This window comes from Oncorhynchus tshawytscha, unplaced genomic scaffold (assembly GCF_018296145.1).
Source record: "Oncorhynchus tshawytscha isolate Ot180627B unplaced genomic scaffold, Otsh_v2.0 Un_contig_19331_pilon_pilon, whole genome shotgun sequence".
Taxonomy (NCBI): domain Eukaryota; kingdom Metazoa; phylum Chordata; class Actinopteri; order Salmoniformes; family Salmonidae; genus Oncorhynchus; species Oncorhynchus tshawytscha.
This window is the reverse complement of record NW_024607997.1, coordinates 1-21,397: the sequence shown is the minus strand read 5'-3', so window position 1 is coordinate 21,397 and position 21,397 is coordinate 1. Positions and strand designations below refer to the sequence as shown.

Genomic DNA, 21,397 nt, shown 5'->3' with positions numbered 1-21,397 from the left:
CCCCCATGCTCAACTCAAAAGATGGCGCACAGAATGCAAAAATATTCGTAGAAATATTTAATAGCTCAAATGAAAGATAAACACCTTGTTCATCTACCCAGCAAGTCAGATTTCTAAAATGTTTTACGCCGAAAACATAGCACATATTTATGTCAAACCACCACCAAAGACGCAGCTAATTTAAATAGCCATTTTGTCGAACAAAAGATGCAATCACAAACGCAGGATTAAAATTAAAATAATTCACGAACCTTTTGAAAATCTTCATCAGATGACAGTAATAGGACATTTATGTTTTTTTCAATAATATGCTATTTATTTCCATAAATCTCTGTTTACATTGACGCCATGTTCAAAAATACTACTAAAATGTCCGGAGAAATTTTGAGAACTCAGCCAGATAACAGCAATACACATCATAAACTTTGACTAAATATACATGTTCTACATATAGTTAGAATGATACACTGCTTCTTAATGCAATCGCTTTGTCACATTTCTTTTTAACGTTACAGAAATCGCTCACTATTCAATAATCTGAGACGGCGCTCAGACGTAAGCAATATTTCTCCGCTATGTTGGAGTCAACAGAAACACAAAATTACAACATAAATATTCCCTTACCTTTGATGGTCTTCGATCAGAAGTAGTGGAAGGAGTCATACTTACCAAAAACGGCGTTTAGTTTTCAAGTCTGTGTCTTTGTGTTATCAAACGCGACAAATTCCGGCTGAAATGCAGCCAAAATTCGAGGGGTTGCGCATCAAAACTTCAAAATGACATATTATATGTCGACTAAACTGGTTTTTAAGAACAAATTCTTATTTTCAATGACGGCCTAGGAACAGTGGGTTAACTGCCTGTTCAGGGGCAGAAGGTTGTAGATGGTTTTACCTCCCACCACCTCAAACGCCATCACCTGCAGTGGCGGAAACATTGGTGGCCCCTCCCCTTTGGCCGCTCAAACACCCCCTTACCGGCTCAGACAGGGCCTCCTGGACCCCCTCCAGGAATCTCTCCAGCAACCTAAGAGACGTTATTCCTGTTTGCTGTGCCAGTACTTCCGGGGTTTTACAACCCTCCTCTCCCATCAGTCGCAGGTCACCCAGCCTTAGTAAACCCCTGCCATCAGTTGCCTCTGCAGGGTGGCCGACTGAACCGATCTCAAAGGGATGGCTGGGTTGTTGAAGATAGGCTCCTCCCACACCCACAGCCCAGGCTCCACACCCGCTTCTCGTGCTGCCAGGCCCTCAGCACTGCAAAGTAAAAATCTGACCTGCTGTACTCAGCCTCTCCAGCTTTATGAAGAACAGCTGCCGGTCCAACCCTATTCCGCCAGCTCTCCTCAGCAGCGCGCATGCAGCCTTCCTGCAGCCTTCCTGCAGCCTTCCTGCAGCCTTCCTGCAGCCTTCCTGCAGCCTTCCTGCTCTCCCGTTCCACCAGGCCCTGTTCTCCTTCGTGGACGGTCATGTACAACACTGCCACACTCAGCCAGTGTTGGCCCGACCAGAAAAAGTCCACCAGCTTTCATTGCAGGTCTGGGGGAGGCACAGGAAGATGCCACCAGGTTGTTGATTATCAGCACCCTCCCTCTATATGACACTTTGAACAGGAGCCACCTCCACCTGGCCAGTCTTGACACCACTGCCTGTGACAGCCCCTCCCAGTTCTTCCTGATCAACTTCTCCGAGCCCAGGTACACCCCCAACACTTTAAGCCCTTCACAACCCTACTGCAAACCCCTGGAAGCAGAGGACGGGCCCTATCCACCCATGCCCCACATAAGAGTTTTGCTCTTGCCACAGTTCACCATAGCTGAAGAAACTCCCTCGTACACCTTCAGACTAGTCTCTAGTGCCTGCATATCCTGACCATCACAGAAACATAATCTGCATATGCTGACACTGCTATGCCTGTCACCACATCCATGCCTGTCCAGCACACTCCCTGCAGTCTCCTGCGTAGCAGTCCCAAAAAAGGCTCAATGGCTAGTGTGTATAACTGCCCAGATAGAGGGCATCCTTGTCTAATGCCCCGTCTCACCCAGACTGGCCTACTGAGCCCCCCTCCCACCTTGACCATACATGACCCCCCAGCATACAACAACTTCACACAGGTCAAAAAACTCTTCCCAAACATCACATTAAACATGTACTCATGGTCCACTCTAACAAAAGCCTTCTCTTGATCTAAAGAGACTAGTCCAAAGTTCACATTAGAACCTCTCGACAAGTCCAACATGTCACTAATTAAGAACAAGTTGTCTGTGATTGAGCGTCCCGGTACACAATATGTTTGGTCCTTATGTACTATCGAGTCCAGATGGGACTTCAGTCTGTTAGAGAGGACTTTCGCAAAATATCTCGTAGTCCGCCCAGAGTAATGCCACAGGCCTCCAGTTCTTAAGTTCACACAAGTCCCCTTTTTTTGGGCAGGAGAGTCAGAGCCGCCCGACGGGGACATCTGGGTTACGGCCTCTGCCAGTTCATGGGACAACAGAGAAATGTCCATTTCATCCCTCTGTGCCAGAGAGAGCTTAGGGAGTCCTGCTATCAAGACCTGAGCACACATAGGATCACACACTTCTGCCCTATACAACTCAGTATAAAACTCCACAGTCCGCTCCCGCATCTCCCCCACCACAGAGGTCACCCGCCCATCAGACAGCCGCATCTCCCCCACCACAGAGGTCACCCGCCCATCAGACAGCCGCATCTCCCCCACCACAGAGGTCACCCGCCCATCAGACAGCCGCATCTCCCCCACCACAGAGGTCAGCCGCCCTTCAGACAGCCGTAGACGATGCATACCCTTGGCTTCACGGCTCTGTCTTTCCAACCCAAAGAAGAAGGAGCTGGGAGCATCCATCTCCTTGAGCATGGAGAACCTAGCTCTTACAAGTGCTCCCTTTGCTTTAACCTGGAAAAAACTGCCCAGGTCCCTATGTAATTCAGCTAAATTAGCCTGAAGGCCTACATTGCCTTGCCCCCATCTCTACCTCCATCGAACTAATACACCACTCTAGTTCCCCCAATACTCTCTAGCCTCTGATGATGAGAGAGCTGTGTAGTGTTGACAGAAAAGCTGAATTTGGACATTCCCCAGATCCCACCATTGACTCAGAGACTCATACTCCTCTCTTCGCTGCCCCCACCTTTCCCAAATGGTCTGGAAACCTGAGCAAAAAGTGGCACCGTGAAAGAGCTTTACATTGAACTTCCAATAGGATGCCTGCCGGGGCCCTGGTGAAATAGAGAGCGGAGCCATAGTTATGTGATGATCCGAAAACCCCACCGGGAGAATGGTAGTGCCCAACAGCCTATTGCTCCGATTCCTAGACATGTGAAACCGATCAAGTCGGGCTGCACTCACCCTAGCCCCAAAAACCTTCACCTGTGTATACAGTCTTGTGTTTATGTTTAGTTCTCCAAACCTCCACTAGGTCAAACTGATTAATGATGTCCCTTAACACTCCCACTGACCCTGAATGAGGCTCTTCCCCATTTTTGTAAAATCCATTGTACAGTTCCAGTCCCCTCCGACCACCAGCTTCTCCTCAGGCGCTACCTGTGAGAGTTCCTGTCTAAGACTCCCAAATAGAACCCCTCTCTCTCTCTCTCTCTCTCTCTCTCTCCTGTATTAAGCGCATACACATTTATAAAGACAAAACCCATGTTGTTAATTTCTGCTTTAACAACAAGCAGCCTACCTTTACACACCTCTTTTGAGGAGCAACGTTTTACAGACAGCCCCGGTGCAAAAGGACTTCCACTCCTGCACTAAGATCTGTCCCATGGCTCAACACACAGACAGCCCCGGTGCAAAAGGACTTCCACTCCTGCACTAAGATCTGTCCCATGGCTCAACACACAGACAGCCCTGGTGCAAAAGGACTGCCACTCCTGCACTAAGATCTGTCCCATGGCTCAACACACAGACAGCCCCGGTGCAAAAGGACTTCCACCCCTGCACTAAGATCTGTCCCATGGCTCAACACACAGACAGCCCTGGTGCAAAAGGACTGCCACTCCTGCACTAAGATCTGTCCCATGGCTCAACACACAGACAGCCCTGGTGCAAAAGGACTGCCACTCCTGCACTAAGATCTGTCCCATGGCTCAACACACAGACAGCCCCGGTGCAAAAGGACTGTCTCCCCTGCACTAAGATTTGTCCCATGGCTCAACACACAGACAGCCCCGGTGCAAAAGGACTGTCTCCCCTGTACTAAGATCTGTCCCATGGCTCAACACACTTGCCCCTTTCCACCAGAGCCCCAAATCGACTTCATTCAACACATCACTGCGTCTCCTGCAGAAACGACACCTGTACTTTTTTGTTTTACATATTCACCCAACACACTCCTCTTTCCCACATCTCTGGCACCATTTATATTGAGTGATCCTACCCGACGAGTCTCCATTAGAAGTGGGAAAAAAGCCAGCAAAGAACGAGACCAATAGCAAAGCTCAAAAGCCCCAGTGTCAGAAAGAAAATATACATCTAAACAGTGTCTGAAGGTAAACCTTTACGCACTGTTGTGACCCACTTCCTCAACCTAAACCGTTTCCTGGGTGAGAGGACACCATGCCCCTCATTTTTCATAGCATGTTGTACTGATCTTACAAACTTTCTCGGATCAGAAAAAAAAAGCCTCAAGATGAACTTTTTTTTCCACTTGGTCTCATTCAGGAACCTTGTCAGTTCTCTCAACGTGAACTTTGACCCCTCTGCTTGACTGGCTGTCAGCTCCGGGCCCATTGAAGAGGAGTCTGAAAAAAGAACTCCTCATCCTCTTCCTCAGACTCACTATCCTCCTCATCTCTATCTCCCACCCTGACCACCTGCCCTTCCTCTCTGGTCAGGGCATCCCCCACAGCAACAGGCAAAGTTTCCATGGTGCCTTTGACCACACCCTTTTTCCTTTTCTGCTTGACACCCTCCACCCCAGTCTCTTACACTTCCCCACTATACTCTCCTCATCCACTAGCATAACCTGACTAGACCCAGCCTCATCTACACCACCATCCATAACCTGACCAGACCCAGCCTCATCTACACCACCATCCATAGCATGACTAGACCCAGCCTCATCTACACCACCATCCATAACCTAACTAGACCCAGCCTCATCTACACCACCATCCATAACCTGACTAGAGCCAGCCTCATCTACACCACCATTCATAGCATGACTAGACCCAGCCTCATCTACACCACCATCCATAACCTGACTAGACCCAGCCTCATCTACACCACCATCCATAACCTGACTAGACCCAGCCTCATCTACACCACCATCCATAACTTGACTAGACCCAGCCTCATCTACACCACCCTCCATAATCTGACTAGACCCTGCCTCATCTACACCACCCTCCATAGCATGACTAGACCCAGCCTCCACTACCTCACCATCTCTAGCCTGACTAGACCCAGCCTCCGCTACCCCAACATCTCTAGCCTGACTAGACCCAGCCTCAGCTACCTCAACATCTCTAGCCTGACTAGACCTAGCCTCAGCTACCCCACCATCTCTAGCCTGACTAGACCCAGCCTCAGCTACCCCACCATCTCTAGCCTGACTAGACCTAGCCTCAGCTACCCACCGTCTCTAGTCTGACTAGACCCGGCCTCCGCTACCCCACCATCTCTAGCCTGACTAGACCCAGCCTCAGCTACCCCACCATCTCTAGCCTGACTAGACCTAGCCTCAGCTACCCACCGTCTCTAGTCTGACTAGACCCGGCCTCCGCTACCACCATCTCTAGCCTGACCCCACCATCTCTCTAGCCTGACTAGACCCGGCCTCATCTACAACACCATCTCTAGCCTGACTAGACCCAGCTTCAGCTACCCCACCATCTCTAGCCTGACTAGACCCAGCCTCAGCTACCCCAGCATCTCTAGCCTGACTAGACCCAGCCTCAGCTACCCCAGCATCTCTAGCCTGACTAGACCCAGCCTCATCTACACCACCATCTCTAGCCTGACTAGACCCAGCTTCAGCTACCCCACCATCTCTAGCCTGACTAGACCTAGCCTCAGCTACCCCACCATCTCTAGCCTGACTAGGCCCAGCCTCATCTACACCACCATCCTTGGCATGACTAGGCCCTTTATGTGGGCACGCAAAGCTCTTATGCCCCAAATTCCCACACTCAAAAAACTGTAGACTATCTGTCTTGGCAAACCCTGCATAGAGCCCCTCCCCATGCCTCACATTAAAATGCACATGTAGCTGTTCCTCAGTGTTATTCAGAAATATGAACACTTGCCTCCCGGAACAAAACAAGGTGCTTAACGGCATCTGCCTGAAAACCTGCTGACAGTACACGGAAACAGATAGCAAACTTACCAAACCGACTCAGCTCTTTCCTGATTGGATCATCCGTAATAAACAGAGGCAAATTTGCAACTACCACCCTTGTTGAAGGAGTAGAGAGGAGTGAAACTGGCACCAACACATCCCTTACAAATATTCCACTTGCAATTAGACTACCAACCAAATTTGCTCTTTTCACGAACACAACCACAGCTTTGTTCATTTTAGAAGCAGAATATATAAATACAGCTCCTACCTGTTCACCGACCGCGAGCAGAACCTCCTCCACCTTAACTCCATTCTCAAGAACACACCTGAATCCATGCCGTATCGACAGCGTCTCCTCCGCTCTAGGCTGAGAAGCCATCGTGCACACCACACCTTCCAAACCCCAGGAAACTTACACTGTCCTCTTCCAGCCTAACTTTAAAAAACCTGTGGATACCGCTAAAACAAATATTGCATTAACCCTCCACCACAGAAAAATAAAATTGGAAGAAAAGACCAAGAAAATAATCAAAAGACCAAACACTCAAACGCCAAAAACTCCCAGCATGCACTGCAAGAGAGAGAGTGATTGTCACGTTCTGACCTTAGTTCCTTTGTGATGTCTTTGTTTTAGTATGGTCAGGGCATGAGGTGGGTGGGCAGTCTATGTTCTTTTTCTATGATTTGGTATTTCTGTGTTTGGCCTGGTATGGTTCTCAATCAGAGGCAGCTGTCAATCATTGTACCTGATTGAGAACCATATTTAGGCAGCCTGTTTTCACCCTTGAGTTGTGGGTGATTATTATGTTTTGCACCTTACGGTTGTGCTTTTTTGTTTCTTTGTTTGATAGTGTTCAGTTTAAATAAATAACATGAACAAGTACCACACTGCGTATTGGTCCGATCCTTGCTACTCCTCCTCAGACAAAGAGGAGGAGATCCGTCAGCGATAGAGAGAGATTGATAGACAGAAAGAGAGAGAGTGAGTGATAGTCTCTCTCTGTCTCTGTCTCTGTCTCTCTCTGTCTCTCTCTCACTCTGTCTCTCTCTCTCTGTCTCTCTGTCTCTCTCTGTCTCTGTCTCTCTGTCTCTCTCTGTCTCTCTCTATCGCTCTCTATCTCTCTCTCTCTATCGCTCTCTATCTCTCTATCTCTCTCTCTATCTCACTCTCTCTCTGTCTCTCTCTGTCTCTCTCTCTTTCTCTCTCTCTCTCTCTCTCTGTCTCTCTCTCTCTCTCTCTGATGACAACTGCAGGTTTAATGATGACATTCATACTGAAACTTGGGGTTTTATATCTTGAACACATGACTGCTTATCGATACTGAGACAGATATAGAAACACAGACATTACAGAGGAAGTTACTGTGTTCTGGTCCAGTGTCTTTTCACTACAAACACACAGACATTACAGAGAAAGTTACAGTGTTCTGGTCCAGTGTCTTTTCACTACAAACACACAGACACACCCAGCCTCCACTAACACACTGACTAACATACTGTAGTTATTGCTATATCTAATAGCATGATAAAATAGAATGCTATGTATTATTTACACTGTCAGACATAGTTACTGCAGGTGGACAGCATGAGAAGCAGAGGAGGCTGGTGGGAGGAGAAATAGGAGGATTGGCTCATCTAATGGATGGAATGGAATAGGTAGAACAGCATTGATCCTCAAAGACACACATAGTTTCCATGGTTTCCATGAGTTGATACTTTTCCATCCGTTCCATTCCAGCTTTCACAGAGCCTCCAATATCTCCTCCCACCAGCCACCACTGATGTAAAGAGTTGATCCACTCACCCACAGAGGATAAATCTAGTGAAGTCTGCAGGTCTCCATCTTCTATCAGATCCACACCAGTATGTCCCAGAATCCTCTGGTCTCAGCTCTTTGATGTGCACTGTGAAGACGGTCTTCTCACGGTTATCAATCAGGAAAACCTGCCACTGTCGGATTGTTCTGTATCCTAGATGTTATCTTGTCTTCACATGTTGAAGGACTGTCCCCTTTACAAAATAACTTCTCTTTCTCCTCATTCTCCCGTGGATATTTACACCAGATACTGAAGACCTCCCCAACATGTCCTGTCTTCTTTACAGGTCTGACGTTCCTCCAAGCTGTGAGGGACATTAAAAACACATGCAATAATGATTTTAATTCAACTACTTTTGTTGCATACAGTAGATGTGACTGCAACTTGTGTGTTTAGAGTCACATGTTAAAGAGAAAGAGGAAGTTTAAACTCACTTATAACACGCAGCTTCACCTGTGTGATCAGTGTAATGTAATGTTGTTCTGTCCTGCTGGTTTCTACTCCACACCAGTAGGTCCCAGTATCATCTTCAGTCAGGTCACTGATGGCCACTGTGGAGAATCTCTCTCCTCTATTGTCAGAAACAGAGAATCGCTGTACGATGTTAGATATTTTGTTGTTTTTGGAGTTCATGGAATTGCAGATGAAGCGATCTTGTTCCTTGCAGAAATACTTGATTCTGTCCTCATGGTCCTCTGGATAGTTGCATCTGATGGTAGCTTCTCCTCCCAGAAAGGCCGTCTCTGTGACTGACTTCACACAGCAGTCATCTGTCAATAGGAACACACATCACAACCTTAGTCTAGTACTATAGACTGACTTCACACAGCAGTCATCTGTCAATAGGAACACACATCACAACCTTAGTCTAATACTATAGACTGACTTCTCACAGCAGTCATCTGTCAACAGGAACACACATCACAACCTTAGTCTAGTACTATAGACTGACTTCTCACAGCAGTCATCTGTCAACAGGAACACACATCACAACCTTAGTCTAGTACTATAGACTGACTTCTCACAGCAGTCATCTGTCAATAGGAACACACATCACAACCTTAGTCTAGTACTATAGACTGACTTCTCACAGCAGTCATCTGTCAATAGGAACACACATCACAACCTTAGTCTAGTACTATAGACTGACTTCATTGACTAGTGGTACTGATCATGTAATAACATATGTAGCTAAATTCATTTTATAAAGTTGAAGTAAAAGTCCCTCACCCTTCTTCACCTCCAGCTCTACATTGGTATAACTGTCAGGTATAATAGGTATGTCCACTCCACACCAGTAGGTCCCTTCATCTTGTCTGGTCAGTTGTCTGATGATCACCTTGAAGTACTTTCCTCCAGTGTTGTCATACAGAGAGAATCTACCACTGTGCTTCCAGGTGTTCTTCAATCCAGTTCTGATTTGATCCTTACATCTCAAACGGTTCTGCCCCAAGCAGAAATATTTCTCACGACTTCTGTCTTCTGTGGAATAATGACAGGAGATGATGACAGTTCCTCCAGAGGATCCTGTCACTGTGAAGGAGCTCAAACAACCTGTCAATCAGACAAGAGAAAGTATATTATCTGTAGTAGCAGCCTTTATAAGAAAACTAACTGGATGTTATTACATTGTTATAGAGAGTTATAACAAGCTTCTGACCTGTCATGAAGGAGAGGAGGAGGACTGTCAGCAGGATCCTCATCTTGTTGTGTTCTCTCCAGGTTGGTCCAGGTGTCTATAGGTCCTGATATAATGTTGTGTTCTCTCCAGGTGTCTATAGGTCCTGATATAATGTTGTGTTCTCTCCAGGTTGGTCCAGGTGTCTATAGGTCCTGATATAATGTTGTGTTCTCTCCAGGTGTCTATAGGTCCTGATATAATGTTGTGTTCTCTCCAGGTGTCTATAGGTTGGTCCAGGTGTCTATAGGTCCTGATATAATGCTGTGTTCTCTCCAGGTGTCTATAGGTCCTGATATAATGTTGTGTTCTCTCAGGTGTCTATAGGTCCTGATATAATGTTGTGTTCTCTCCAGGTGTCTATAGGTCCTGATATAATGCTGTGTTCTCTCCAGGTTGGTCCAGGTGTCTATAGGTCCTGATATAATGTTGTGTTCTCTCCAGGTGTCTATAGGTCCTGATATAATGCTGTGTTCTCTCAGGTGTCTATAGGTCCTGATATAATGTTGTGTTCTCTCAGGTGTCTATAGGTCCTGATATAATGTTGTGTTCTCTCCAGGTGTCTATAGGTCCTGATATAATGCTGTGTTCTCTCCAGGTGTCTATAGGTCCTGATATAATGCTGTGTTCTCTACACAGGTGTCTATAGGTCCTGATATAATGCTGTGTTCTCTCCAGGTGTCTATAGGTCCTGATATAATGCTGTGTTCTCTCCAGGTGTCTATAGGTCCTGATATAATGTTGTGTTCTCTCCAGGTGTCTATAGGTCCTGATATAATGCTGTGTTCTCTCCAGGTGTCTATAGGTCCTGATATAATGTTGTGTTCTCTCCAGGTGTCTATAGGTCCTGATATAATGTTGTGTTCTCTCCAGGTGTCTATAGGTCCTGATATAATGCTTGTGTTCTCCTCCAGGCTTGGTTCTCCAGGTGTCTATAGGTCCTGATATAATGTTGTGTTCTCTCCAGGTGTCTATAGGTCCTGATATAATGCTGTGTTCTAGGTGTCTATAGGTCCTGATATAATGCTGTGTTCTCTCCAGGTGTCTATAGGTCCTGATATAATGCTGTGTTCTCTGGTCCAGGTGTCTATAGGTCCTGATATAATGCTGTGTTCTCTAGGTTGGTCCAGGTGTCTATAGGTCCTGATATAATGTTGTGTTCTCTCCAGGTGTCTATAGGTCCTGATATAATGTTGTGTTCTCTCCAGGTTGGTCCAGGTGTCTATAGGTCCTGATATAATGCTGTGTTCTCTCCAGGTTGGTCCAGGTGTCAGGTGTCTGTCTATAGGTTCTGATATAATGCTGTGTTCTCTCCAGGTGTCTATAGGTCCTGATATAATGTGTTCTCTCCAGGTGTCCAGGTGTCTCTGATATAATGCTGTGTTCTCTCCAGGTTGGTCCAGGTGTCTATAGGTCCTGATATAATGCTGTGTTCTCTCCAGGTGTCTATAGGTCCTGATATAATGTTGTGTTCTCTCCAGGTGTCTATAGGTCCTGATATAATGCTGTGTTCTCTCCAGGTTGGTCCAGGTGTCTATAGGTCCTGATATAATGCTGTGTTCTCTCCAGGTGTGGTCCTGAGTTGTGTTCTCTCCAGGTGTCTATAGGTCCTGATATAATGCTGTGTTCTCTCCAGGTTGGTCCAGGTGTCTATAGGTCCTGATATAATGCTGTGTTCTCTCCAGGTGTCTATAGGTCCTGATATAATGTTGTGTTCTCTCCAGGTGGTGTCTATAGGTCCTGATATAATGTTGTGTTCTCTCTCCAGGTGTCTATAGGTCCTGATATAATGTTGTGTTCTCTCCAGGTTGGTCCAGGTGTCTATAGGTCCTGATATAATGTTGTGTTCTCTCCAGGTTGGTCCAGGTGTCTATAGGTCCTGATATAATGTTGTGTTCTCTCCAGGTTGGTCCAGGTGTCTATAGGTCCTGATATAATGTTGTGTTCTCTCCAGGTTGGTCCAGGTGTCTATAGGTCCTGATATAATGCTGTGTTCTCTCCAGGTCCAGGTGTCTATAGGTCCTGATATAATGTTGTGTTCTCTCCAGGTTGGTCCAGGTGTCTATAGGTCCTGATATAATGCTGTGTTCTCTCCAGGTTGGTCCAGGTGTCTATAGGTCCTGATATAATGCTGTGTTCTCTCCAGGTTGGTCCAGGTGTCTATAGGTCCTGATATAATGCTGTGTTCTCTCCAGGTTGGTCCAGGTGTCTATAGGTCCTGATATAATGTTGTGTTCTGATATAATGCTGTGTTCTCTCCAGGTTGGTCCAGGTGTCTATAGGTCCTGATATAATGTAGGTTGGTCCAGGTGTCTATAGGTCCTGATATAATGTGTGTTTCCAAGTCTGTAAATTTCTCCGTTCTTCTCTACTTATAGGAACTTAAATATAAACGTCATGTACTTTATGTTCCCTCTCTGCCCTCCCTCTCTCTCTCCCTCTCACTCTCTCTCTTTGCAGTCTTACAACTATGTAGTTCCCTATTTCTGTATCTCTCTCTGCCCCTCCCTCTCTCTCACTCACTCTTTGCAGTCTTACAACTATGTAGTTCCCTATTTCTGTATCTCTCTCTCTGCCCCTCCCTCTCTCTCTCTGCCCCTCCCTCTCTCTCACTCACTCTTTGCAGTCTTACAACTATGTACTTCCCTATTCCTGCATCTCTCTCTCTCTACTAGTTCAAACCCTCCTACCACATGTTATGTATGACAGCCCCTCCCTCTTCCTCCTTAACCAATCACATCTTTGCTCCTACATCACACAGTAGAGAGAGAGAGAGAGGATAGAGAGATAGAAAATGAGATCAGTGAGAAAAGAGAGTGAGAGACTCCTCTATGGATCATAGCACAGAAACACATTCATACATTCATGCAGACTGGAGGCTGTCGACAGAGAAGAGTTACTCTGCTACTGGAGGGTGACCTCCCTACATCTCTCTCTCCCTCCATCTCTCTCTCCCTCCATCTCTCTCTCCTTCATCTCTCTCCCTCCATCTCTCTCTCCCTTCATCTCTCTCCCTTCACCTCTCTCTCCCTCCATCTCTCTCTCCCTCCATCTCTCTCTCCCGCCATCTCTCTCTCCCTTCATCTCTCTCTCCCTCCATCTCTCTCTCCCTTCATCTCTCTCCCTCCATCTCTCTCTCCTTCATCTCTCTCTCCCTTCATCTCTCTCCCTCCATCTCTCTCTCCCTTCATCTCTCTCTCCCTCCATCTCTCTCTCCCTCATCTCTCTCTCCCTCCATCTCTCTCTCCCTTCATCTCTCTCTCCCTTCATCTCTCTCTCCCTTCATCTCTCTCCCTCCATCTCTCTCCCTTCATCTCTCTCCCCTCCATCTCTCTCTCCCTTCAACTCTCTCTCTGTCCCTCCATCTCTCTCTCCCTTTATCTCTCTCCCTCCATCTCTCTCTCCCTCCATCTCTCTCTCCTCCATCTCTCGCTCCCTCTATCTCTCTCTCCCTCCATCTCTCGCTCCCTCTATCTCTCTCTCCCTCCATCTCTCTCTCCATCTCTCTCTCCCTTCATCTCTCTCTCTCTCCATCTCTCTCTCCCTCCATCTCTCTCTCCTCCATCTCTCTCTCCCTTCATCTGTCCCTCCATCTCAGCTCTGTGTGTCTAGTGACAGTGGTACATGCTGATGAGACAGGTACTGAGTTTACTGACAGCACCAGTGGAGGCTGGTGAGGGGAGGACTACTTATAGTAATGTCTAGAATGGAACGTATCAAACACATAGAAATATATTGGTGCTTTATTGATAAATACACAGAGTCTCATTTCCCATCAAGTGGAGTAAAAACACTGAATAATCAAAGGTTCCTAAAAGCTACAAACTGTCTCTGTTTGTTCAAGTCAGTGTTACATTCACAGTAGAAACAATGAATGAATGAATGGACGTGCTGAATGTAATGACTGACAAACAAACAAAATAATGATGTAATGATAATGATGAACAGATGATTGAACTAACGAATGATGAATGAACGAGAACAAATAAACAATGAAAATGTTGAATAAAAATGTGAATGAATGAACGAACAAATTAATACATGATTAAATGAATATATGAACAAATTAAGAAATTATTGATCAAATAAATGAATGAATTAAAAACACAAATTAATGACTAAATGACAACATGAAAACATGAAGACATGAAAACATGAAGATGTGAATTCATGCTGTGCCATGCAGATCAGTGACAGTAACATAGTGGAGACAGGCTGGATCTCTGGGGAAGTTGACAGTAGCATAGTGGAGACAGGCTGGATCTCTGTGGAAGTTGACAGTAGCAGAGTGGAGTCAGGCTGGATCTCTGGGGAAGTTGACAGTAGCATAGTGGAGACAGGCTGGATCTCTGTGGAAGTTGACAGTAGCAGAGTGGAGTCAGGGATCAGTTGACAGTAGCATAGTGGAGACTGGGGAAGTTGAGCAGTGAGACAGGATGGAGTGGGGACAGGACAGGATCTCTGGGGAAGTTGACAGTTGATAGTGGAGACAGACTGGATCTCTGGGGAAGTGGAGACTGGGGAAGTTGACAGTAGCATAGTGGAGACAGGATGGATCTCTGGGGAAGTTGACTGTAGCATAGTGGAGACAGACTGGATCTCTGGGGAAGTTGACAGTAGCATAGTGGAGACAGGCTGGATCTCTGGGGATGTTGACAGTAGCACAGTGGAGTCAGGCTGGTTCTCTGGGGATGTTGACAGTAGCACAGTGGAGTCAGGCTGGATCTCTGGGGAAGTTGACAGTAGCATAGTGGAGACAGGCTGGATCTCTGGGGATGTTGACAGTAGCACAGTGGAGTCAGGCTGGATCTCTGGGGAAGTTGACAGTAACGTAGGTCACATTGTCTGAAACCTCTGTAGACGGACCAACATTGAAGTGGATGTCATCTCGACGAGGATTGGTTGTGTTGGTATAGATGGTGGTGATGTCACAGGCTGAATCTGGGTTCTGATTGGTTGCTGTGGCGTAGATAGGGTTAGTGATGGTTCCTGTGTCTGGATCTTGGTTGGTTGTCATGGAGTCAGGCATCAACAGGCTGGCAGAGTGTTTGGATGCTGAAGAGGAAAAAAAGATGTTTAGAAAAATCTATGTTTATTTTTGACATATTTGTTAATTTTTAAATAATGTTTGCGTGTGATAACTAGTGTACCTGTTGGTCTCCTGTCTCTGTCTCTCCTCTGTCTGAAGAACATGAACAGCAGCAGACCCAGCAGTAGTAGAACAACACCCAGAACTCCACCAGAGAACATCACAACACCTAGAACACTCAGAACACCACCAGAGAACATCACAACACCTAGAACACCCAGAGCAACACCAGAGAACATCACATCACCTAGAACACCCAGACATCAACACCAGAGAACATCACATCACCTAGAACACCCAGACACAACACCAGAGAACATCACATCACCTAGAACACCCAGAACAACAACACCTAGAACACCAGAGAACATCACATCACCTAGAACACCCAGACCAACACCAGAGAACATCACATCACCTAGAACACCCAGACCAACACCAGAGTACATCACATCACCTAGAACACCCAGAACAACACCAGAGAACATCACATCACCTAGAACACCCAGAACAACACCAGAGAACATCACATCACCTAGAACACCCAGACCAACACCAGAGTACATCACATCACCTAGAACACCCAGAACAACACCAGAGAACATCACATCACCTAGAACACCCAGACCAACACCAGAGTACATCACATCACCTAGAAACAACACCAGAGAACATCACCTAGAACACCAGACCAACACCAAGAGAGAACATCACAACACCTAGAACACCCAGAGAACATCACATCACCTAGAACACCCAGATCAACACCAGAGAACATCACATCACATAGAACACCCAGAGACAGTACTCAGGCATAATGTAACAGTGATGCTACATTTAGCTCGTCTCTACTGTACTGTACCTCTGGGTTTCTACCATTTCAGAGGGAGGGAGGAGGGAAGACAACATTAGACACAGAAACAGGTGGTGTTGAAGAGAGCAGAACATAGAGAGGAAATGTCAATGAGATATCAATAGTCACAGTCAGATTATTCAATCTAATATCAAGTATCAGGCAAAGTCAATGTGTTGTTAATGTGGTGCAATGTTATTCACTGTCTGGAGGTGGAAGATGTAATGACTAGTTTCCACCACAAGGTGGTGTATCTTTAGATTCATAGTTGTAGTTTATGAGGACAGGATGCTTGGTAGTTGTAGTCCATGTTACCGTATGGTATTTTAATAAAGACCATGTTACAATATGATGCTTGGTAGTTGTAGTTAATCTCTCAGTGTCATGCGGTGCCGAGGGTTCATTATGTTACCTTGGTGATGCTGTCGTTACCTTGTATTCTAGTTATGTCTGTGGTGGTGATGCTGTCGTTACCTTGTGTTCTAGTCATGTCTGTGGTGATGCTGTTGTTACATTGTGTTCTAGTCATGTCTGTGGTGATGCTGTTGTTACCTTGTGTTCTAGTCATGTCTGTGGTGGTGATGCTGTTGTTACCTTGTGTTCTAGTCATGTCTGTGGTGATGCTGTTGTTACCTTGTGTTCTAGTCATGTCTGTGGTGGTGATGATGTCGTTACCTTGTGTTCTAATCATGTCTGTGGTGATGCTGTTGTTACCTTGTGTTCTAGTCATGTCTGTGGTGGTGATTCTGTTGTTACCTTGTGTTCTAGTCATGTCTGTGGGTGATGCTGTCGTTACCTTGTGTTCTAGTCATGTCTGTGGTGGTGATGATGTCGTTACCTTGTGTTCTAGTCATGTCTGTGGTGATTACCTTGTGTTCTAGTCATGTCTGTGGGTGATGCTGTTGTTACCTTGTGTTCTAGTCATGTCTGTGGGTGATGCTGTTGTTACCTTGTGGTCTAGTCATGTCTGTGGTGGTGATGCTGTTGTTACCTTGTGTTCTAGTCATGTCTGTGGTGGTGATGCTGTTGTTACCTTGTGTTCTAGTCATGTCTGTGGTGGTGATTCTGTTGTTACCTTGTGTTCTAGTCATGTCTGTGGTGGTGATGCTGTTGTTACCTTGTGTTCTAGTCATGTCTGTGGTGGTGATGCTGTTGTTACCTTGTGTTCTAGTCATGTCTGTAGTGATGCTGTTGTTAACTTGTGTTCTAGTCATGTCTGTGGTGGTGATGCTGTTGTTACCTTGTGTTCTAGTCATGTCTGTGGTGGTGATGATGTCGTTACCTTGTGTTCTAGTCATGTCTGTAGTGGTGATGCTCTTGTTACCTTGTGTTCTAGTCATGTCTGTGGTGGTGATGCTGTCGTTACCTTGTGTTCTAGTCATGTCTGTGGTGGTGGTGATGCTGTTGCTCCTACTGTTCCATAAATAAGGAAGGAGAGCGAGAGAGAGAGAGAGAGAGAGAGAGAGAGAGAGTGCGCCTGCGTACTTGTTTACGTGTGTGGTTTGGGGTGTGTAATTCTGAGACTGAAAGTAGTACGCACTCTGTGTGTTTCAGAGGAAGTGGTGTGAACCTTGACCTACAATGACTGTAACTACTAGTCTCTCAATACAGAATCTCTCTGAGTACAGTTACCATACTAAAGATAATGACTATAACTACTAGTCTCCCAATACAGAATCTCTCTGAGTACAGTTACCATACTAAAGATAATGACTATAACTACTAGTCTCTAATACAGAACCTCTCTGAGTACAGTTACCATACTAAAGATAATGACTATAACTACTAGTCTCCCAATACAGAACCTCTCTGAGTACAGTTACCATACTAAAGATAATGACTATAACTACTAGTCTCTAATACAGAACCTCTCTGAGTACAGATACAATACTAAAGATAATGACTATAACTACTAGTCTCTAATACAGAACCTCTCTGAGTACAGTTGCCATACTAAAGATAATGACTGTAACTACTAGTCTCTAATACAGAACCTCTCTGAGTACAGATACAATACTAAAGATAATGACTATAACTACTAGTCTCTAATACAGAACCTCTCTGAGTACAGTTACCATACTAAAGATAATGACTATAACTACTAGTCTCTCAGTACAGAACCTCTCTGAGTACAGATACAATACTAAAGATAATGACTATAACTACTAGTCTCTAATACAGAACCTCTCTGAGTACAGTTACCATACTAAAGATAATGACTATAACTACTAGTCTCTAATACAGAACCTCTCTGAGTACAGATACAATACTAAAGATAATGACTATAACTACTAGTCTCTAATACAGAACCTCTCTGAGTAGTTACAATACTAAAGATAATGACTATAACTACTAGTCTCTCAATACAGAACCTCTCTGAGTAGTTACAATACTAAAGATAATGACTATAACTACTAGTCTCTCAATACAGAACCTCTCTGAGTAGTTACAATACTAAAGATAATGACTGAACAGGTTATAGGGACTAAATGACAAGGGTTAATATTAGTGACTGGGGAGAGGTAGGTGTGGAGATGAGATGTGATAGGGGAGAGGAGAGGAGGAGGCGTGAGAGGAGATGTGAGGGGGGAGAGGGCGGTGTGGAGATGAGATGTGATAGGGGGAGAGGAGAGGAGGGAGGTGTGAGAGGGAGAGGAGGAGATGTGAGGGGGGGAGGGGGAGAGGAGAAGAGGCGACGTGAGAGGGGAGATGTGAGGGGGGAGAGGGCGGTGTGGAGATGATATGTGATAGGGGGAGAGGAGAGGAGGCGTGAGAGGGAGATGTGAGGGGGGGGAGAGGAGAGGAGGAGGTGTGAGAGGGAGATGTGAGGGGGGGAGGGGAGAGGAGAGGAGGAGGCGTGAGAGGGAGATGTGAGGGGAGAGGAGAAGAGGCGACCTGAGAGAGAGAGAGGAGGAGATGTGAGTGGGAGAACAAAAGGAAGACAGAGAGAGAAAGAGACGACAGAGGAGGGACAAAGATAAATGAAGAGAGAGATGTAGGCCTACAGATAAGTGTGTAGGCTTTAGAGAGCAGTTCTACTGAGGGTAATATACCTGCTGTGGAGTTTGAGGAGTCAGTTGCCATGGTGATGTGTGTTGATGGGTGTGTCGTGGAGAGGAGAGGTCTGGAGGTGATGGAGCCAGGGTTGGGAGGAACAGGAGCTGTAGAGAGAGATAGAGAGTCACGGAGAGAGTGAGAGTGAGAAAAGAGAAGAACGAAATAAAAAGAGAAAGAGAAAGATAGAGAGAGTGAGTGAGGGAGAAGATAGAGAGAGAGCGTGAGTGGTGAGGGAGAAAGATAGAGAGAGTGAGTGAGTGAGGGAGAAAGATAGAGAGAGTGAGTGAGTGAGGGAGAAAGATAGAGAGAGTGAGTGAGAAAGATAGAGAGAGAGTGAGTGAGAAGATAGAGAGAGAGCGTGAGAGAGAGAGTGAGTGAGGGAGAGAGAGAGAGAGAGAGAGTGAGGGAGAGAGAGAGAGAGTGAGTGAGTGAGTGAGTGAGAAAGATAGAGAGAGCGTGAGTGAGTGAGGGAGAAAGATAGAGAGTGAGTGAGGGAGAAGATAGAGAGCGTGAGTGAGTGAGGGAGAAAGATAGAGGGAGTGAGTGAGTGAGGGAGAAAGATAGAGAGTGAGTGAGAAAAGATAGAGAGAGAGTGAGTGAGAAAGATAGAGAGAGTGTGAGGGAGAGAGATAGAGAGAGTGGTGAGGGAGAGAGATAGAGAGAGAGAGTGAGGGAGAGAGAGAGAGGAGAGTGAGAGAGAGAGTGAGTGAGTGAGGGAGAAAGATAGAGAGAGTGAGTGAGGGAGAAAGATAGAGAGTGAGTGAGTGAGGAAGAGAGAGAGAGTGAGTGAGAAAGATAGAGAGAGAGAGCATGAGGGAGAGACACAGAGATATAATGCATCAACACTAATAAATAATGTGTTAAATGTAATCAGACATAAACACACTGATAGAACGTCTTAGACACCAACCTCTGTCCACAGTGATCCTGACTTCAGTCTTGTGATACCACCACCATGTGTTTATTCCACACCAGTAGGTCCCTGAATCATCTAGGACCAGGTTAGTGATGGTCACAGTGAAGACTCTTCTCTCTGTGTCGTCATACAGAGAGAATCTCCCTTTATGAGTCACCGCTGGGTGCTGATGGGTTTGGGTTTTGATCACATCAACCCGGTTGGCCCAGATCCCTTTAGAGAGTGTACTTCTGGTGTGTCTTAAACTCCCGGTCATAAGGACACTGAATGGTGTCATTTCCTCCTTCTGTCCCTCTCTTTGTGATCACTGCTGACATCACACAGATCACAGCTATGAAACAACCAAAGAAACACATTCACATCATCTCTCCAATAACAGTTGCCATAGTCACCATGTGTCACAGACAGTCAGGTAAGGGAGATAGTTGAGGTGACAGGTCGAGAATGTTAAATAATCTGGGACTGAGTGGTACAGTACAGTTATGTGTTCAGGACTACAGCAAAACAGTAAAACAGTGTTGAAAGGATAAAGTACGGTATTGATCACTGTAGCGTACAATGATACATGCCAAAAATTGAGTGCTGTGTTCAGTGAGTAACACAGTTCAATATGGGGTGTGTATTAATGTAATATATTCTAATAGTACTCACCACAGAGGAGGCTGATGTTGACAGACATCAGATTCCTCATTTTTTCTCTCTGGCTTCCCTCCTATGTTGTACAAATTATACTGTTCTCCACTCACTCAGACTCTCTCCCAGTCCCCTCCTCGTAGCTATGAACACAACTCTAACCATGTTTAAGAGTTCTGGTAGCTTTTTAGTCCAGTCCCTCCCTCCCTCCACTCCCTCCCTCCCTCCCTCCTCCCTCCCTCTCTCCCTCTCTCTCTCTCTCCCTCCCTCTCCCCCTCCCTCCCTCCCTCCCTCCCTCCCTCCCACCCTCCCTCCCTCCCTCCCTCTCTCCTCTCTCCCTCCCTCCCTCCCTCCCTCTCTCCCTCTCTCTCTCCCTCCCTCTCCCCCTCCCCCTCCCTCCTCCCTCCCTCCCTCCCTCCCTCCCTCCCTCCCTCCCTCCCTCCCTCCCTCCCTCTCTCCCTCTCTCCCTCCCTCCCTCCTCCCTCTCTCCCTCTCTCTCTCCCTCCCTCTCCCCCTCCCTCCCTCCTCCCTCCCTCTCCCCCCTCCCTCCCTCCCTCCCTCCCTCCCTCTCTCCCTCTCTCCCTCCCTCCCTCCCTCCCTCTCTCCCTCTCTCTCTCCCTCCCTCCCTCTCCCCCCTCCCTCCCTCCCTCCCTCTCCACCTCCCTCCCTCCCTCCCTCCCTCCCTCCCTCCCTCCCTCCCCTCCCTCCCTCCCTCCCTCTCTCCCTCCCTCCCTCCCTCCCTCTCTCCCTCCCTCCCTCTCTCCTCTCCCTCCCTCCCTCCCTCCCTCCCTCCCTCTCTCCCTCTCTCCCTCTCTCCCTCTCTCCCTCCCTCCCTCCCTCCCTCCCTCCCTCCCTCCCTCTCTCCCTCTCTCTCTCCCTCCCTCTCCCCCCTCCCTCCCTCCCTCCCTCCCTCCCTCCCTCCCTCCCTCTCTCCCTCTCTCCCTCTCTCCCTCCCTCCCTCCCTCCCTCCCTCCCTCCCACACTCAACATCAACAAAACTAAGGAGATGATTGTGGACTTCAGGAAACAGCAGAGGGAGCC

General features: G+C 46.7%; 1 protein-coding gene and 1 pseudogene across 1 annotated transcript; both read right to left on the bottom strand.

Moving 5' to 3' along the window:
- Positions 1 to 8,243: 8,243 nt before the first annotated feature.
- LOC121843189 (polymeric immunoglobulin receptor-like) lies at positions 8,244 to 9,951 on the bottom strand. The gene is made up of 4 exons (XM_042312789.1): positions 9,791 to 9,951; positions 9,361 to 9,684; positions 8,565 to 8,900; positions 8,244 to 8,434 (listed from the first exon to the last, which is right to left on the bottom strand). Exons 1-4 carry the CDS (start codon positions 9,831 to 9,833, stop codon positions 8,244 to 8,246), a joined length of 894 nt encoding a protein of 297 aa, XP_042168723.1. The 5' UTR covers positions 9,834 to 9,951.
- A 4,151-nt stretch (positions 9,952 to 14,102) lies between these two features.
- On the bottom strand, positions 14,103 to 20,414 carry LOC121843188 (annotated as a pseudogene).
- Positions 20,415 to 21,397: the final 983 nt, after the last annotated feature.